Here is a 16,499-nt window from a genome sequence, read left to right as displayed (position 1 = left end):
GAGTGCTTTAACCCCTGAAACTCAGAGGAGAGAGCTAGTCTTCCAGGTCTGCTGGTAGAGGCTAACAGAATCACGAGAAGAACAAGCTCTAACCAGAGACAACTATAACAACTGACTCCAGAGATTACCAGATGGCGAAAGGCAGACATAAGAATCTTACTAACAGAAACCAAGACCACTCACCATCATCAGAACCCAACACTCCGACCTCAGCCAGTCCTGGGCACCCCCACACACCTGAAAAGCTAGACACGGATTTAAAGGCATATCTCATGATGATGGTAGAGGACATTATGAAGGACTTTAATAACTCACTTAAAGAAATGCAGGAGAACACTGCTCAGACAACAGTCTGGCAGTTCGTCAGAAAATTGGACATAGTACTACAGGAGGATCCTGCAATACTTCTCCTGGGCACATATCCAGAAGATGTTCCAACTGGTAAGAAGGACACATGCTCCACCATGTTCATAGCAGCCTTATTTATAATAGCCAGAAGCTGGAAAGAACTCAGATGCCCCTCAACAGAGGAATGGATGCAGAAAATGTGGTATATTTAAACAATGGAGTACTACTCAACTATTAAAAATAATGAATTTATGAAATTCCTAGGCAAATGGATGGACCTGGAAGGCATCACCCTGAGTGAGGTAACCCAATCACAAAAGAACTCACATGATATGTACTCACTGATAAGTGGATATTAGCCCAGAAACTTAAAATACCCAAGATATAAGATACAATTTGTGAAACACATGAAACTCAAGAAGAATGAAGACCAAAGTGTGGACACTTAGGCCCTTCTTAGAATTGGGAACAAAACACCCATGGAAGGAATTACAGAGACAAAGTTTGGAGCTGAGACGAAAGGATGGACCATCTAGAGACTGCCATATCCATGGATTCATCCCATAATCAGCTTCCAAACGCTGACATCATTGCATACACTAGCAGATTTTGCTGAAAGGACCCTGATATAGCTGTCTCTTGTGAGACTTTGCTGGGGCCAAGCAAACACAGAAGTGGATGCTCACAGTCAGCTATTGGATGGATCACAGGGCTCCCAATGGAGGAGCTAGAGAAAGTACCCAAGGAGCTAAAGGGATCTGCAACCCTATAGGTGGAGCAACAATATGAACTAACCAGTACACCCAGAGCTCTTGACTCTAGCTGCATATGTATCAGAAGATGGCCTAGTAGGCCATCAGTGGAAAGAGAGGCCCATTGGTCATGCAAACTTTATATGCCTCAGTACAGGGGAACGCCAGGGCCAAGAAGTGGGAGTGGTGGGTAGGGGAGTGGGGGGGGTATGGGGGACTTTTGGGATAGCACTGGAAATGTAAATGAGGAAATTACCTAATAAAAATTAAAAAAAGAAAAAAATACTGCTAAGGATGGCCTAGTTGGCCATCAATGGGAAAAGAGGCCCCCTTGGTCCGGTGAAGGTTCTATGCCCCAGTATAGGGGGATGCCAGGCCCAGGAAGCAGGAATGGGTGGGTTGGTTAGCAGGGATAGGGGGTAAAGGGTAGGGGTAGGGGGTCTTCAGAGGAAAAAAAAGAAAGGGGATAACATTTGAAATGTAAATAAAGAAAATATCTAATAAAATACTCAGACACAAAAGGAAAAAAAAAGAATAGAGACTAAGAAAATGAAAATAAATATGGTTTGAAGAAAAATGTGACAAATACCAGGCAGAGTCCAAGAAACCGAAGCATAAATATGAAATTGTCAAAATTAAGTAAGTTATTTGCATTTTCCATACATTTCTTTTTCCATATTTAAAGACATAAAAATAATATGGAGTTTAAAATTTGTATTTTGTAGCACCCACATCGTGATGAGAAGCAAACTTCCTATTCAGATGATGGTGGAAAACAAGGTAAATATTACCTGAAATTCCAACCCATAGTTTTCTCTGCAGAATTCTCTCAGTTTCGGATACACAGTTTCTCTTAGTGCCTGCCGTTCCGCTCCTGTATCTATAACAGAAAACAAACACATGTCAATATATATATATATATATATATTGCTTGGAAAATTAAGGGCTAACTAATAATATAAATGTAATCAAAATGGGGTGCTCAGTTGTGAACTGATGTGATCTTTGGCTGCTAGGCTAATTCCACAGGGATCCATGCACTAGGTCTATGCAAAAAAGTTCATCCAATGAATGAACGATAACCTCAACTGCCAGATGGATGTGGCTATAGAGGCTGAAAATTTAGAGTTGATGGTTCAAGTCCAGGTAGGTATCTATACCAAACTTTCCAACATTCATTCTCCACTGTCTTTGGAGGAAGGAGAAGGAAGCACATTGACCTATCAAATATTTGAGCTTCAGATCCCACAAGCATTAAAACAGATGCAAGTTGATTGGCTTAATTATAGATATACATCTATCTGGACTATACTATTATTTCCTGTAATGTTCAGAAATATTTCAGCTTTTTACAAAGTGAAATGCTGCATCCACATACTCAGCACAATAAATAGGAATGATTATTAAAATTATTAAAACAATCATGGGAACCACTATTTACAGCTATCAGATCCCACTGTCCATAGAGTCAGTGGACCAGTGGTTTAACAGATCACAGTACCCACCCTGAACTTAAGAATGCCATGCTGTATACCAGAGCTGGGAGCTGTTTTTTATAAATGCTCTATCACATAAGAGTTCTGAAATAAAACATTTTCATTCCCAGTTATTAGAAAATGCAAGAAGTAGCAGAAAACCTGAAACAGAACTCAAGAAGCATTATGTATTTGATTTTAAACAGTTTGAAGAGGTGTGTGTGTGGGGGGCGGGGGGATATCAAAGTTTTCTGTGTTGCTGAATGCCAAAATTCTGCCATTAGTGGTGACATTCTTGAAATTCTGGCTGCCAAGAGTGTGCCTACTTGACTTCAGTAAACACGAGGACCACAGTGTTCAAGAAGTAGGTTAATGTGCTATCTCATGAAAAGCATATTTTCCGAATGTACCTTAATTTCAGCTATAACACAAAATATACACACATCTCATTTATAACAAAGATAATAACTTAAAAGAATATCCTTGTTATTCTCTAGCACATCTGTCCATGAAAATTCAGCCATATGCTGCGCTGACCTACCCTATTTTCCTACTGTTCTGAAGCCTATTTTGAGAAGCAAATAACCAATCACGAGTCTAAAATGCAGCTGTAGCTCTGCAGCGTGGCAGAAGCTGGTGTTTACAGGGAAGCCAGAAGCAGAGGGAATACAAGGGTTTCAGATAATTTGTGTCCTGGGAAAATAGAGTCTTTCCCCACCTTAGAGGCAATGTGGTCCAGAGCCTAATGGGAAAAGGATGCAGGAGGGCCATGCTGAGTGATCCCCGTGGTGTCACAGCATCACCAGAGGCAGCATATTAAGCTTCTGTATGATTTACGTAATCTTGGGATCAGATACCCACTCTCCCGTGACCTATTTTAAAAGCTGAAAACATTAACCTTATGATAAAGCCGATAATAGTCAATATCTCTAAAACAATCCTTAGCAGATTTTAAAAATCAAAGCTCTGAATGGTCATTTAAAAAATAAATCAATGCTAGCTGGTTATGGTGGCCTATACCTGTAATCCCTGCACTTCAGAGGCAGAGGTGAGTGGATCTCTGTGAGCTCAAGACCAGCATGATCTTTCTACACAGTGAGTTCCAGGACACCCAGGATGACAAAGATTGGTGCTGTCCTCCCAAATCCAAAATATAAGCAAATCCTATAGTGCATGGACATTTGGAGTTATGTTAAATAGGGATCATTGCAATTAAAATCTGAAAATTGATGTTTGATACGTGGAAATAACTATGGTATAAAATGAGGGGCATAAAAGACTCTTATTGTTAATTCTTCTTATTCAGTGCTAAGATTTTAATATATAATAGCCAGGGAAAGAGTGTAGGACCTATTCATTAACATTTCTTTAGTGTTTATGACAGTCTGTTAGCATATCAAGTACTTCCATATGCATTATTTTAAGTAATTTCTAATGAGGACTCTATGAAAAAGTAACACTATATGTATGTTTTCCTGCACTTAACTAAAAGAACACAAATGCTAGAAGTGTTGAGAAAGGCGCCACAGGTTAGATGCCTCTAAGTAGCCAAGCTCAGATTTGAATTCAGGCGGCCACACCAGAGCTTAGTTTACTACAATGGCAGAAATAGATACATGTGAAAACTATGAATAAAGTCTATGCGATAAGTCATTTATTTTTTGTTTAAGGGATGTGTGAAATAAAAATAGTTAAAGTGTAGAGACCTTTCTTGGCATGAATAAAATCCCTGGTTTAATCCTCAGTCCCTCCAAGAACAACAGCAAACCATATCAAGTTTACAGGACTACTTTCTCCTCTGGAGTCAGCAGGCCTAAATCCAACCAGAAAGGTTGGCTACCCCTGTAACTATTATGCCACTATGGCACCAGTGGGCCAACTTGCTTGGCATGTTGGTGTTACAACCTATAAGCTTTTTAGAGTTTGGTTGGGCTGTTGATGCCTTTTCACCCCCAATAGCCTGCGTATCACTAGCCTAGGGAAGAGTTTGTCACTATTGTCTTGGTATATAAACATGATATCAAACTGCCATCTAAAAATTTCTGTTCATTCACATCGATTAGCACAGCTCTCAGTCTTGGTCAGAGAAGCTTCTTTTTCAAGTGCAAATTAGTTAATGTAGAGATTTCTAATGGGTGAAAGGGCTGAGGTGAAGTGGTTGTTGAGTTTTCAGCCCTCAACAGCATATCTGTATCATAGTCTATAAGATTTGGGGAACATCAGAGAGGGTCGAAAGAGTATAAGACTCAGAGTGCAGGAAGGGGGCCATGAAATGATTTTTTTTTTTGCATGATATGACTGTTGCATCTATAAAATCACAGTGCCAGTATTTACCTGCCCATCTGAGACTGGAGTAATGTCTCAATAGTTAAGAGCACTTGCTCGTCTTGTAGAACTCCTAGGTTTGTTTTCCAGGATTCACATGATGGCTCACAACCATCCATACATCCATTTCCAGGAGATTCAGTGGCCTCTTCTGACCTCTGTGGGCATCATGCACATAGGTGGTATACATGCCGACTTAGGCAACATACTCAGATATATAAAAGGACTGGGCCCAACAACATTCCGTCAAAGACTGGAGGAAGGACTTGTGAGGTTCCACCCACCCAAGAGTGTGCGTGTGTGTGTATGTGCGTGTGTGTGCGTGCGTGTGTGTGTGTGTGTGTGTGTGTGTGTGTGTGTGTGTGTGAGAGAGAGAGAGAGAGAGAGAGAGAGAGAGAGAGAGAGAGAGAGAGAGAGATTCCTTAGTGGTAGCCATCATTAAGTTTCCCTTGATCAAGAAAATAACTTCCTATCCTCCCTCAGGAAGGTAACCCTAACAAATCAAAAAGCCACGAAAGCAGGAATGAAACGAGAAAAAGAAGGGTTTTGGTAAAATAAAGAAGGGAAGAGGGAGGAGAGGACAATGGTGGGGACAATGATCAAAGTCTCTCTCTCTCTCTATATATATATATATATGCAACAAGATTGGGAAAGAATAAGAAGTTCTTTTGCCTTTAGGATAGACAGGTCTTCCTTATCCAGACTGTGCCCAGTTCCATTTTGGAATCTTCCAATCCATTTACCACAGACTCCCCAGGCTGATCACATGCGTAACTCAGATCACATGTCTAGGAGAGTAGGAATCTAGACTCCCTTGGTTGAGTACTCTCTCTTGCCATAAGTTTATCTCTCAACACGTCCTCTGCTTGTGTCATCCCCTGCACTAGTCTTCACTGTCCCTGAGTTAGACTTCCACACCTGGTCTTTGCTTCTGTTGTGTCCTGAAATGCCTGGTCCTGTGATCAGCTCATGACCTCATAGTGTCATTTCAGTGCCAGCTTCAATTCTATCCCCTCAGAGAGGAGCACTGAGAACAGAAGCCAGGAAGCCATCTTCTACCATCGTGGTTTTTTTTTTTTTTTTTTTTTTTTTTGCCCAGTACTTGTTCCTGTTGCTGTCTGTGCTACCATATGAATGTATGCTCCAGGGACTTTCATTTGTTCCATCCACCTGCTATGTCTTCAGTGATTATGAGTAAATGAAAGATCCACCATGCACCAGTAGAAAAGTAAGCTGATGGGCACTGTGACACTGCAATTATCCCCCAAAGCAGATCAGCTTCCTGGGGGCGGGGGGGGGGGGGTGGCGATTTAGTTCTCTCCTGGACAAACATAAAAGCAAGAGGATATGGAATTATGTAAAACATGTGGTGGAGTTTAAATAGTTGATGTCAGGTAAATGAACAAATTGAAATACTGGCTTCCTTTCTGATTTGTGAGTTTCTGGTGGGATATGAATGTATTTTCACTGTTATTTTGAACCTTTCTAAATATGTGAAGGAAGTGTGTGACTGTATCTAGCAGACATTCCACATCCTTCTATCACAAAATGACTTAATTTTTCCTACATTTATGTTAATATATGATGACTGAATCTGAAAATGGAAAAGTAATTAAGATAGGATGGATTAATTATGAGGGTTGATAGATAAGCTGGCTTAATTAAATTAAAAAAGCCCCTGATTCCCACCAATAGCAGATTTGGAAGGTTAGGAATTAAAATTATTTGAATGTCACAGACAGGAAAAGTGAACTCACATAATATTACATATCAAAAGGGACCTCAAACAGACAAGGTGCTTTATGATTTAATTTTTCATTCATTGTCATTGGATTCGCTAGACCTCTGCTCAGCTCCTCAAATCTCTGAAAGGCTACATTTATACTATGATTCCAATATGAGAAGCTGCTTTCTAAATAGTTTTCGGAGCTAATGGAGGCTTGTGTGCAGTGTCTGAATTACCCACAGGAAATACATTATTAGAAAGAATTATTAATCAAGTCTATGATCTTTAGAACTTGTTGATTTTACTCCAACAAGAGTTGAGATGAATTCCAAGGTTTATCGAGTGCTGAAACGACCATGCTGGATGGGAACTTCACACAGCTCCTGCTTCACCCAGGCTTGAGTCTAAGGGCATTAGATCAAGTTATTTTCCAACCCTGCCAGACTTCAGCCACACATACACACATACAGATGCACCACACATACTGGGCACCATATAATGGCTTTGACATTTCTGGAAGGCGAGGAAGACTCTACCACTGCACTACTGATGCTTCCCTAGCTCTAAGCTTTCTGTAGATAGGCTGTCACCTGGATGGTCTACTGTAACCTCGCTCCTTAGCTGGTGACTTTTGGCTAATTTTACTTAGCTGTTGGACCTGTTATTTAATTTCTTATGCATGAGCTTTCTCAAGCACTGTTTCTTCTTGATTGGCCTTCTGATAAATCCTCTGTACCCAACCAGTCACTCAGCCTTTCTTGTCTCACTGCTAACACATCGTGCCAGTTTTGAGCCGTAAATGTCTTCTGAATTTGATCCACTTTTCCCTCTTTCAACCTGAAGAGTCCAAAGCCTCCTCTTTGTCTAAACTGTCATCTGCCTTTCATGCACCACTTTCTGATGCAGTATACAGCAACCAGAATTAAAGTTCAAGAGAAAAAAAAAGCAAATAATTTGATCATGAAAGACCTTGGTGAGTGAACATCAGTGGTCTAGAGGCAGAAGACAAGAATGCTTAGCAGTTGGAAATATGTCTTCCGACTGAGTTCCATCTTCTATTACAACTTACCATGTGTCTTCTAGACACATTTTCATGCTACTTGACCCTGAGTTCTGACCTCCCAAAAGCTGCTTTCTCCATTCAGAAGTGTGGATCTATTGCACACACCCTCTTTGTGTGACTTTCATGAGTACCAGTTGAAGACAACACACTTTGTTACTTCTTGCAAGAGGCAGACAGACAGACCTTCCCCAGGACACTCACTCTGCTCACCCCTGTATGACACCACTTACTGATATCTTGAAATTTATTATAATTAATATTTTTAGCTAATTCCTCTGTTAAACTGTGAATTCAAAGGCAGGGAATTTCTCATGCATGCTCACATTATGGAAAGGTTCCAAAGATAATCCATATTTGATAAATTGACATCAGTTCCCTACACCATCGTGGGAGGCATCCTGGCTCTATACTGATGTTTCTGATTATATGTGTGCTAGTGGGCATGGTCTGGTGCTTCTGACAGAAGGGTAAGTGAGGGCGGGGCCTGAAATCAGTGAAGGGTGTGGTCATTTCTGATTCTGAATAGCTAGGGGGCAGAGTCTAGACACTGTACTGTATTTGAAATCAAGCCATATTTCTGACTAATATCCTGTAGGGGGTGGGTTTTTGATAAATGACTGCACAAATCGATTCTTTTATAATAAAAATATTAAAACAAATTAATTTTTTTGAAATTTTAACATATATCAAAATCCCACATTATTTCTAATCAGTAGTGGGTTACATTAATGACATCATTAATTGTTTGTGAATCTTGGCTGATACGACGAAGTAGAAGGTGATATGACTCCATGAGTAGAACAGGGGTCCTCTTTCTAATAAGCAACAATCACACTTGACAGTGTTATCAAAACCAATGCAAAATTTAGTAAGTCAACAAAAGAAACACCTAGAAGCTGAACGAAGCAACATTAGGCACAAGTATGAGTCTGTATATGGGATTCAGATGAAGGAAGCATCTGGTTGTTTTAAGCGCTATAGAATTGCTGTGTTTTAGAGTGTTTTCACACAGGCTCATGTGTAAAAGTTTTGGTTCCCAATTGAAAACTTATTAATATAACATGCAACTTCTTGACATGTATAAGAGTTAAACTTTGGGTTCAAACAACACAAGTTGAAAGTGAAACTAAATGGAAAAGATGCTATATTCAGTATCTAAAAGCAGATTGGATATCTGGGCCTGAAGTGGAACTCTCTAGTCTCCTTGGAGACTCAGTTGTGTCATGTGATATTTTTCTGGAGGCTGTCTTGTGAGAGTATGTTTTACTGAGGCAGACACTTGAGAAGGTGTGTGATGTTTGAAAAGAGTATCAGTAGAATTCAACGGACAGTGAATGACACTCTTGCATCGATTCGCCTTGCAACACTTTGCCGGTCTTTGCTGTCAATGCTCTTGCACTGGTTTGCCTTGCAACAATTTTTTTTTTGTCTTCATTGATCTTCGTTTGCTGTGACTTTGTTAGAGAAAGGACTTCCTGATCCATTCCAGCTGCTTTTTGCTGCTTCTGTGGACTTGCGATGATTTGGAGGAGCCTCATGGTTTCTCTGGCTTGAGTTGCTGCTACTGATTCTTGTTGGGTGTTTGCCAGTTGGACTGGACTGCCACTACTCATTTGTATTTGATGCTTTGTACTAAACTTCTGATATCCTGATAATGAAGATTGTAATTGCCCTAAGAACTACTTCCAAACAGCTCCACACCCCCTTTATCTTATTAACCATCGTTCTCACCTACCTTTGGTCAGAGAGCTAGAAGGGAAGTTAAAGCATATAGGCCGGGGCCTAGCAAACACAGAAGTGGATGCTCACAGTCAGCTATTGGATGGATCACAGGGCCCCCAATGGAGGAGCTAGAGAAAGTATCCAAGGAGCTAAAGAGATCTGCAACCCTGTAGGTGCAACAACATTATAAACTAGCCAGTACCCCGGAGCTCTTGACTCTAGCTGCATATGTATCAGAAGATGGCCTAGTCAGCCATCACTGGAAAGAGAGGCCCATTGGACACGCAAACTTTATATGCCCCAGTACAGGGGAATGCCAGGGCCAAAAAGGGGGAGTGGGTGGGTAGGGGAGTGGGGGGGGAGGGTATGGGGGACTTTTGGGATAATATTGGAAATGTAATTGAGGAAAATACGTAATAATAATAATAATAATAATAATAATAATAGAATCGTATTAAAGTAGCTTGCAGAGGATTGCCCTATCAGGCAGCAATGGGAGAGGAGGCCCTTGGTCCTGTGGAGACTCGCTGCCCCAGTGTCAGGGAATGGTAGGGTGGTGAGGTGGGAGTGGATGGATGGGGGAACACCCTCATAGAAGGGGAAAGGGGAAATAGGATAGGGGATTTGTAGAGGGGAAAATGGGAAGGAGGATAACATTTGAAATGTAAATAAATAAAATAACCACCCCCCAAATAAAGTAGGTTTTGAAGAATCTAAGCCTACATGGACCATTAAAACAGACATTGATTCTGTAACTCCTTCCATGGGTGTTTTGTTCCCAACTCTAAGAAGGGGCAAAGTGACCACACTTTGGTCTTCGTTCTTCTTGAGTTTCATGTGTTTTGCAAATTGTATCTTACATCTTGGGTATTCTAAGTTTCTGGGTTAATATCCACTTATCAGTGAGTACATATCATTTGAGTTCTGGGTGGGAGGGTATGGGGGACTTTTGGGATAGCATTGGAAATGTAAATGAGGAAAATACCTAATTAAAAAAAACAGACATTGATAAATACTACTAGAGATGAAAGGGTCTCTGACATAGCAATCATAGCATATATACATACAAAGAGAGAACTCTTAAAAAATATTAACTGTAGAAACTAGGCTCAGTAGGTAACGGGGCTTGCAGCCAAGTCAGCTGACCTGAAGTTGATATTGCAAGACCAACATATAAGAAGATAAACTGACTCTGTAGAGTTGACCTCTGACCTCCACACACACATGCTGTGGCAGGAACATATGCATGTATGTGCGCGTGCGTGCATGCGTATGTGTGTGTGTGTGTTTTTGAACTCAACGTGAATTTAAAAAAATTATAAGTCTAAAGCAAACATTTGAAGAATTAAAAGAAGAAATAAGTGTTCTGACAACAATCTGGTAGCTTGATAACTACAATGGTTGTCTCTTAATAGTTGGTGAAAATAATTGAATTAAAAATCAACATGGCTAGAGAAGATTAATGTCTTTCTATCCAGAAATGTGACCTGACATTTATAGATGCTTATGAAGCAACTGGCACTCATATAACCCAGAAGATACTCAAGGACAGCACATTCCTGTCTGGTACGCACAGATCATTTCCCATGGTGGCCATATGCTACATCACAATCAAGCCTCATAAATTTAACAGTATTGAAATCACAGAAAGTACATCCTACAAGCATAATTAAATTAGAAATTAACAGTTCAGACTCTAGGAAGTTGGAAATTAAACAAAAACATTTCTCATATGCCAACAAACTTTTTAAAATACCTGATACCATTACTCAGATGTCAAAGAAGGATGCATGAGATAAGCTCCATGTTTTGAACTCAGTGAAATGTAAACATCAAAGGTTATGAAAGACAGAGAAAATAATGGTCAGAAAATAAAAATTAGAACTCTGAACTACACCAGTAATATAAAATCTAGAATCCGTAATGTAGGTGTACATCTTTGGAAGTATAAAAAAGAAAGCAAGCTGGGTTCAAAGCTGAAAGAGTGATAGATCAGAGACATAATAAAGAGATGGTGTGACATGGCTTTTAAGATGTCTTAGTTAGGCTTACTATAGCTGTAATAAAATATGGTCACAAATCAAGCAGGGGGGGAAAGGATTTATTTGGCTTATGCTTCCACATCACAATTTATTGTCCAAGGAATTCAGGACAGAAACTCAAATGGGGAAAGGACCTGGAGGCAGGAGCTGATGCAAAGGCAATGGACGGATGCTGCTTAACGTAGCCATTATTGCTGTAATTCATGGCTGAATAAAATGTATTTAATAATTGCCTTCCTCCTAAAGGATCACTGAAGCCTTCCTTCATTTAGAGACACCACACAAGCCTGCAGCACACTGTGCAAACCACAGAATTGGCAGCATAAAAATATTTAAAAATGACATAAAGAACACCAAGGAAAGCAGAGCCAAGTCCCCTCCACAGCTGGGAATGCACATGGCAGGAGGCTAACATTCTCCAGTGCTCTGTAGCATGCTTGTGACTAACCCTGAAAGCATTAGTATTGATATTACAAATTCACACAGAAAAATTCCCTTTATACCTGTATGTGTGTCTACACGTGCATGTGTGGATGCCTTCTGGGTCTCAAAGAGTTGAAGGTCTAGGTTTTTGTCAGCTACCTGACAGGGGTACTCTTTCACAAGAGCAACAAACTCTCTTACTCACTGAGTCATCTCTCTGATCCTCTGTTATTATTATTATTTTTTTTTTACAGACACAGATTCACAAGTATAAAAATCCATGAATTATGAAGATTGACTTTGTAATTAAAAGCTTAAGAACATTTTTTTTTCAACCTGGAAAATTAGAAACTTAATAGTATAATAAAATAAAATAAAATTTAATTTCTGAGCACAGGGGTTGCCCTGGGAGGGAAAAGTACTATTGAAATCAAGTTAAAGATTTGGAAGTTTGCCTCAGAAGGGCACTGGAGATATCTGAACGTTCTGGAGTCAGGGAAGACCAAGCCAGTGTAATAGAAGTTGCTCGGTTTGCTGGTAATGCTGCAGCTCACTGATTAATGAACAGAGTTCAGGGAAATCTGGAATTTATGTCCAACCCATAATACAAAGAAGGTTTAGGTCAGTATAAGGAAGAAGGGCAGAGTCAAACCTAATAAACTGTGCACAGATCACCTGCCTCCATCTTGCTGAGGGGCAGTGTCAGATGGTTCTCCATGAGGTACCCCAACTGAAATGGGGGGAAAATGTGCCACAGTAAAAGCATTTCAGATAGTTGGGTTCCTTTGTGTGTTGTCTCTGCTACTCAGAGAAGCACTAAGATGTGGAGCATAAGGTTATTTACTGGAATCAAAACATTTAAGGAATATTTGGTTTCATGATCATTCCAACGTTTTTTGTTTTTTTTTTAATTTTTATTTTTGTTTAGTTTTTAATCACCCTTTACTTCGGTGTCTTACATTCTTCTGATATATTTTATAACTCTAGAAGTACTTTTTATATTGTCCTTTAAAATTTTAAGACTTGTCCCGGAGAGATGGTTTAGCAGTTAAGAGTACTAGAGGACCTGGGATCTATTCCCAGCACCTATATGGCAGCCCACAACTGTTAACACCAGGCTCAGGAGATCCAGTGCCCTCTTCTATACTCCATAGTCACTACATGCATGTGCACAGACATGCATGCATGCAGAACACAAATAAAATAATAAAATAAAACAACAGTTAAGAGTATTATCATCTCTTAGTTTCCCTTTAAGGTTTATCTAGACAAAAAGCAAAGTTAATTCTACTATAGTATCTAGAACAAAAGAAGACACGTGATGTAATGTGCTCCACCCTTCTCCTCTTATTATCCCATTAGTGGGCAAGAGATGGGAGGTGGGTGGATACTTAGGACTATGGTGCCCCCTCCTCAGGGACTCCAGTGGGGGCTGCATCCAGTCCTATAAGGCCAGACAACGAGAAACTGGAGCTTAAGGATGGAATTTTTGAAAAACATTATTCTGGAACTCCCTACTAGACTGAGTTCTTTGCTCTAAGAATTAAAGTAAATTATTGCTATTATTATTTCTACTACTACTATTGTTGTTGTTGTTGGTGGTGGTGGTGATGGTGTGTATGTATGTGCCTGTGGGCCTGTGCACATGTGACAGGGCTTGTGTAGAGACCAGAGGACAACTCTGAGGAGACAATTCTCCCTTCTACCTTTATGTAGGGTTCCGAGGAATGAAACCCAGGTTTCCATGCTTGTACAGAAAGTACTGAGCTCTGCTGCTTGGCCTTCTAATGATTTTTTTTCAAACTAACCTAGCTTGCACTGGTGATTAATGGCACACCAGAAGGTAAAATTGTCAAGGGAGCATGTCAGTTCTCAAGATATCGCATAAATGCTCTTCTGGTGGTGGTTGGAAGCCCAAGAGACATGAGAGACAAGACAGCTACTCCTACACTGGAAATGCTTACATCTGTCACACTGCATCAACTCTGTTGTGGCTTTCACTCCTCTCCCCCTCTGAGCAACACAAAACGCACCCTCTTCCTAAGGTGTGTAGGTGGGACTGGGGCAACTTACAAACTTTGTGCAATAGTTTTGACCTGTTTTCTATCATTTGCCTAAAACTAACTGCTTTTCCTGAGCTCAGAACAGGAAAAGAATGCTCAATAAATATTCAACAACAGGGAGGAAAGAGTTGAGGCCCAAGTTTGCTTAACATATAGAGTATCTTGATCTTACTAACATTTCTTAATTATTAGAATACTAAGTGGTTTACAGTAGCTTGCAGAAATAATAATAGTTGTATAACTTTTCCACACTAAATAAGAAAGCACTTTGAAACGTTAATACTACTGAAGGTAAAGATTCATTTTCTGTGTAAGTTCATTTCACTACACACCAGCAACACAATCATCCAATTAAACAATTCATCTACCATCAGTTACAAAGAAATCTGAATGTGTAGAACACTTTGAGATGCACTTTAAAGAAACTGATGTAAACCATTGCACTAGTTAGAGGAAAGGGAATTAACTCATTTTGGCAATATGCGTTCTGACATAGTAAATGCCCATATGTCATAGTTAGTGCTTTTTAATAAATTGGCAAATGAGATTGTATGAAACTTGGCATTCCTGTTCTGAAAAAAAAAAGATTAGTTCTGAAGAAGATACAAATAGATATTGAACTAGTTTCTATAACAACTGCTTTGGGGGAACAACTATGGCTTTAATTTGTCAAATAAGATTATTAGCAATGGTCGTTTGCGTGCTTGGCACATTCAGAGTCCTGACCAGCAGAGCTGAGGTACAAGAGATCTGCGTCATCTTTAGAGTTAGTTTGAGAAGCAGCTAGTGCACAGACAGACACAGATGACACATGGGTGTAATGCCAGAAAGCACACCATGTCAAAAGTTGTGTGTGTGTGTGTTTTGTTTTGTTTTGTTTTGTTTTGTTTTGTTTTGTTTTTAATGGAGAGAGACAGGTTGAAAGTGACTCAACGAAAAAATTTAATAGAAAAAAAGAACCCTTTAGTAAAATTTGGATTGTAGGGGCTGGGAAGATGATCCGTGAACAAGGGCATGGAGCAAGAATAAGCATCTGAGTTTAAATCCACAGCATCCATTAAAAAGCCAAGCATGGCTGCAGGTGTCCGGAAGCCCAGTGCAGGAGTAAGAAAGAAACCAGGGGCATCTTGGTCAAGTGGACACTGTGAGCTTCCGGTTTCGTGAAGGATCATGTCTCAAGGAAATAAGGTGAATAGCGATAAAGGGAAGTACTCATTGTCCTGCTCCGGCTTATGAATGGGCACATACAACACTTATATCTTCACACTTACATGCATATGTCATACATACCACACTACATCACACTTGTGTGTGAGCACACGCTCACACGTGCACATTCACACACACTATTCATAAAAATAAATAACCTGAAAAAATATATATAGTGTGTGTGTATGTACAGACAGGTTCATGTGTGTGAGTGCAGATGTAGGTGTGCCATGATACCCGTGTGAAGGCTAGAGGACAACCTAAAGTATCAATCCTTGTCTTCCACCTGGTTTGGGACAGCTTCTCTTCGTTTACTGCTGTTTATGCCAGGACAGATAGCCCGCGTACATCCAGGGATCTTCCTGTCTCTGCCTTCCACCTCCCCCAGGAGTACTGGGGTGATTACTGACGATCCTGGGAATGCAAACTCAGGACCTTAAGCTTGAATGGCAAGTGCTTTTGCACACGGGATCCTATCCCCAGTTTTAGAAAGTTATTTCTCATTGTCTGAAGGAAAGGAAGTCCATCATCAAGGTGACAATCGATTTAGGGACCAGTAAGGACCAGTTCTCTGTTTCACACATATGCTGTCTTTACATGATCACAAGGAAGAAGGGTCTGTGAGGCCAAGCACGTTCTTAAAACTTCTATAAGGTTACTAGTGGCTTTATGACTTATTCACACCCTTCTTTTTATTACTGTCACAGTGGTGATTTAAGTCTCAGTGCGTGGATCTGGGGGCATTTAACAATCACAGCAGAGTCACTGGCTTTACCTCCTGTGTGGAACTTGAGAACTGGCAGCTCCTGCCAGTGTATCTACCGAGGGAAGATGCTCGCAGGTGGGACTATGTGGCGTTCATGAAAGTCTAAGGTGATCCAATCCTATTTAAGGATCACTAAGTTTGGCTTTAGCACCATTAAAAACAAACCTCGAAATCTATGTGATATTTCAGACAATTAGCCAATCAAATTCTTTTCTCTCAGAGAACTGTTAGGGTCCGAGGGGTCTGCTCACTTTCCATCCTCCTCACCCCTTCACAGATGGCATAAACTGCAGGAGAACTCAAGACATGTCCTACGCTGGTGGTACATGAGAACTGTGCCTTAATTTATTAATTTCTATATTTTTAAAATTAGCATGGAAAGTGTTAGATATAGTTATTGTACCTTAATTTTAACATTTAGGATAAGCTTAAATACTTTTTCATGCAGATAGATGTTTTCAACGCAGACAGCAGGAACCACCCGATTCATATCACATACCATGTAAGAACACTGGTCCACTTCTGCCCAAAAGGAAACGGTGAAAGCAAACACAATTTTTGGTAGAGCTCTCTGCTCTAATGCAT

The 16,499-nt window shown here is 40.2% G+C and overlaps 1 protein-coding gene across 2 annotated transcripts in view; it reads right to left on the bottom strand.

Moving 5' to 3' along the window:
- Positions 1-16,499, bottom strand: part of Nwd2 (NACHT and WD repeat domain containing 2) — a 161,444-nt gene that overhangs the window by 83,409 nt on the left and 61,536 nt on the right. For both annotated transcript variants that reach the window (NM_177006.3, XM_006503991.4), the window contains exon 2: positions 1,892-1,980. In NM_177006.3, the coding sequence (NP_795980.2) occupies positions 1,892-1,980 (89 nt within the window). The remainder of the gene's footprint in view (positions 1-1,891; positions 1,981-16,499) is intronic.

This window comes from Mus musculus, chromosome 5 (assembly GCF_000001635.26).
Source record: "Mus musculus strain C57BL/6J chromosome 5, GRCm38.p6 C57BL/6J".
Lineage (NCBI taxonomy): Eukaryota > Metazoa > Chordata > Mammalia > Rodentia > Muridae > Mus > Mus musculus.
Note: the sequence above shows the minus strand (reverse complement) of the source record. Positions and strands in the feature narration are given on the sequence as shown.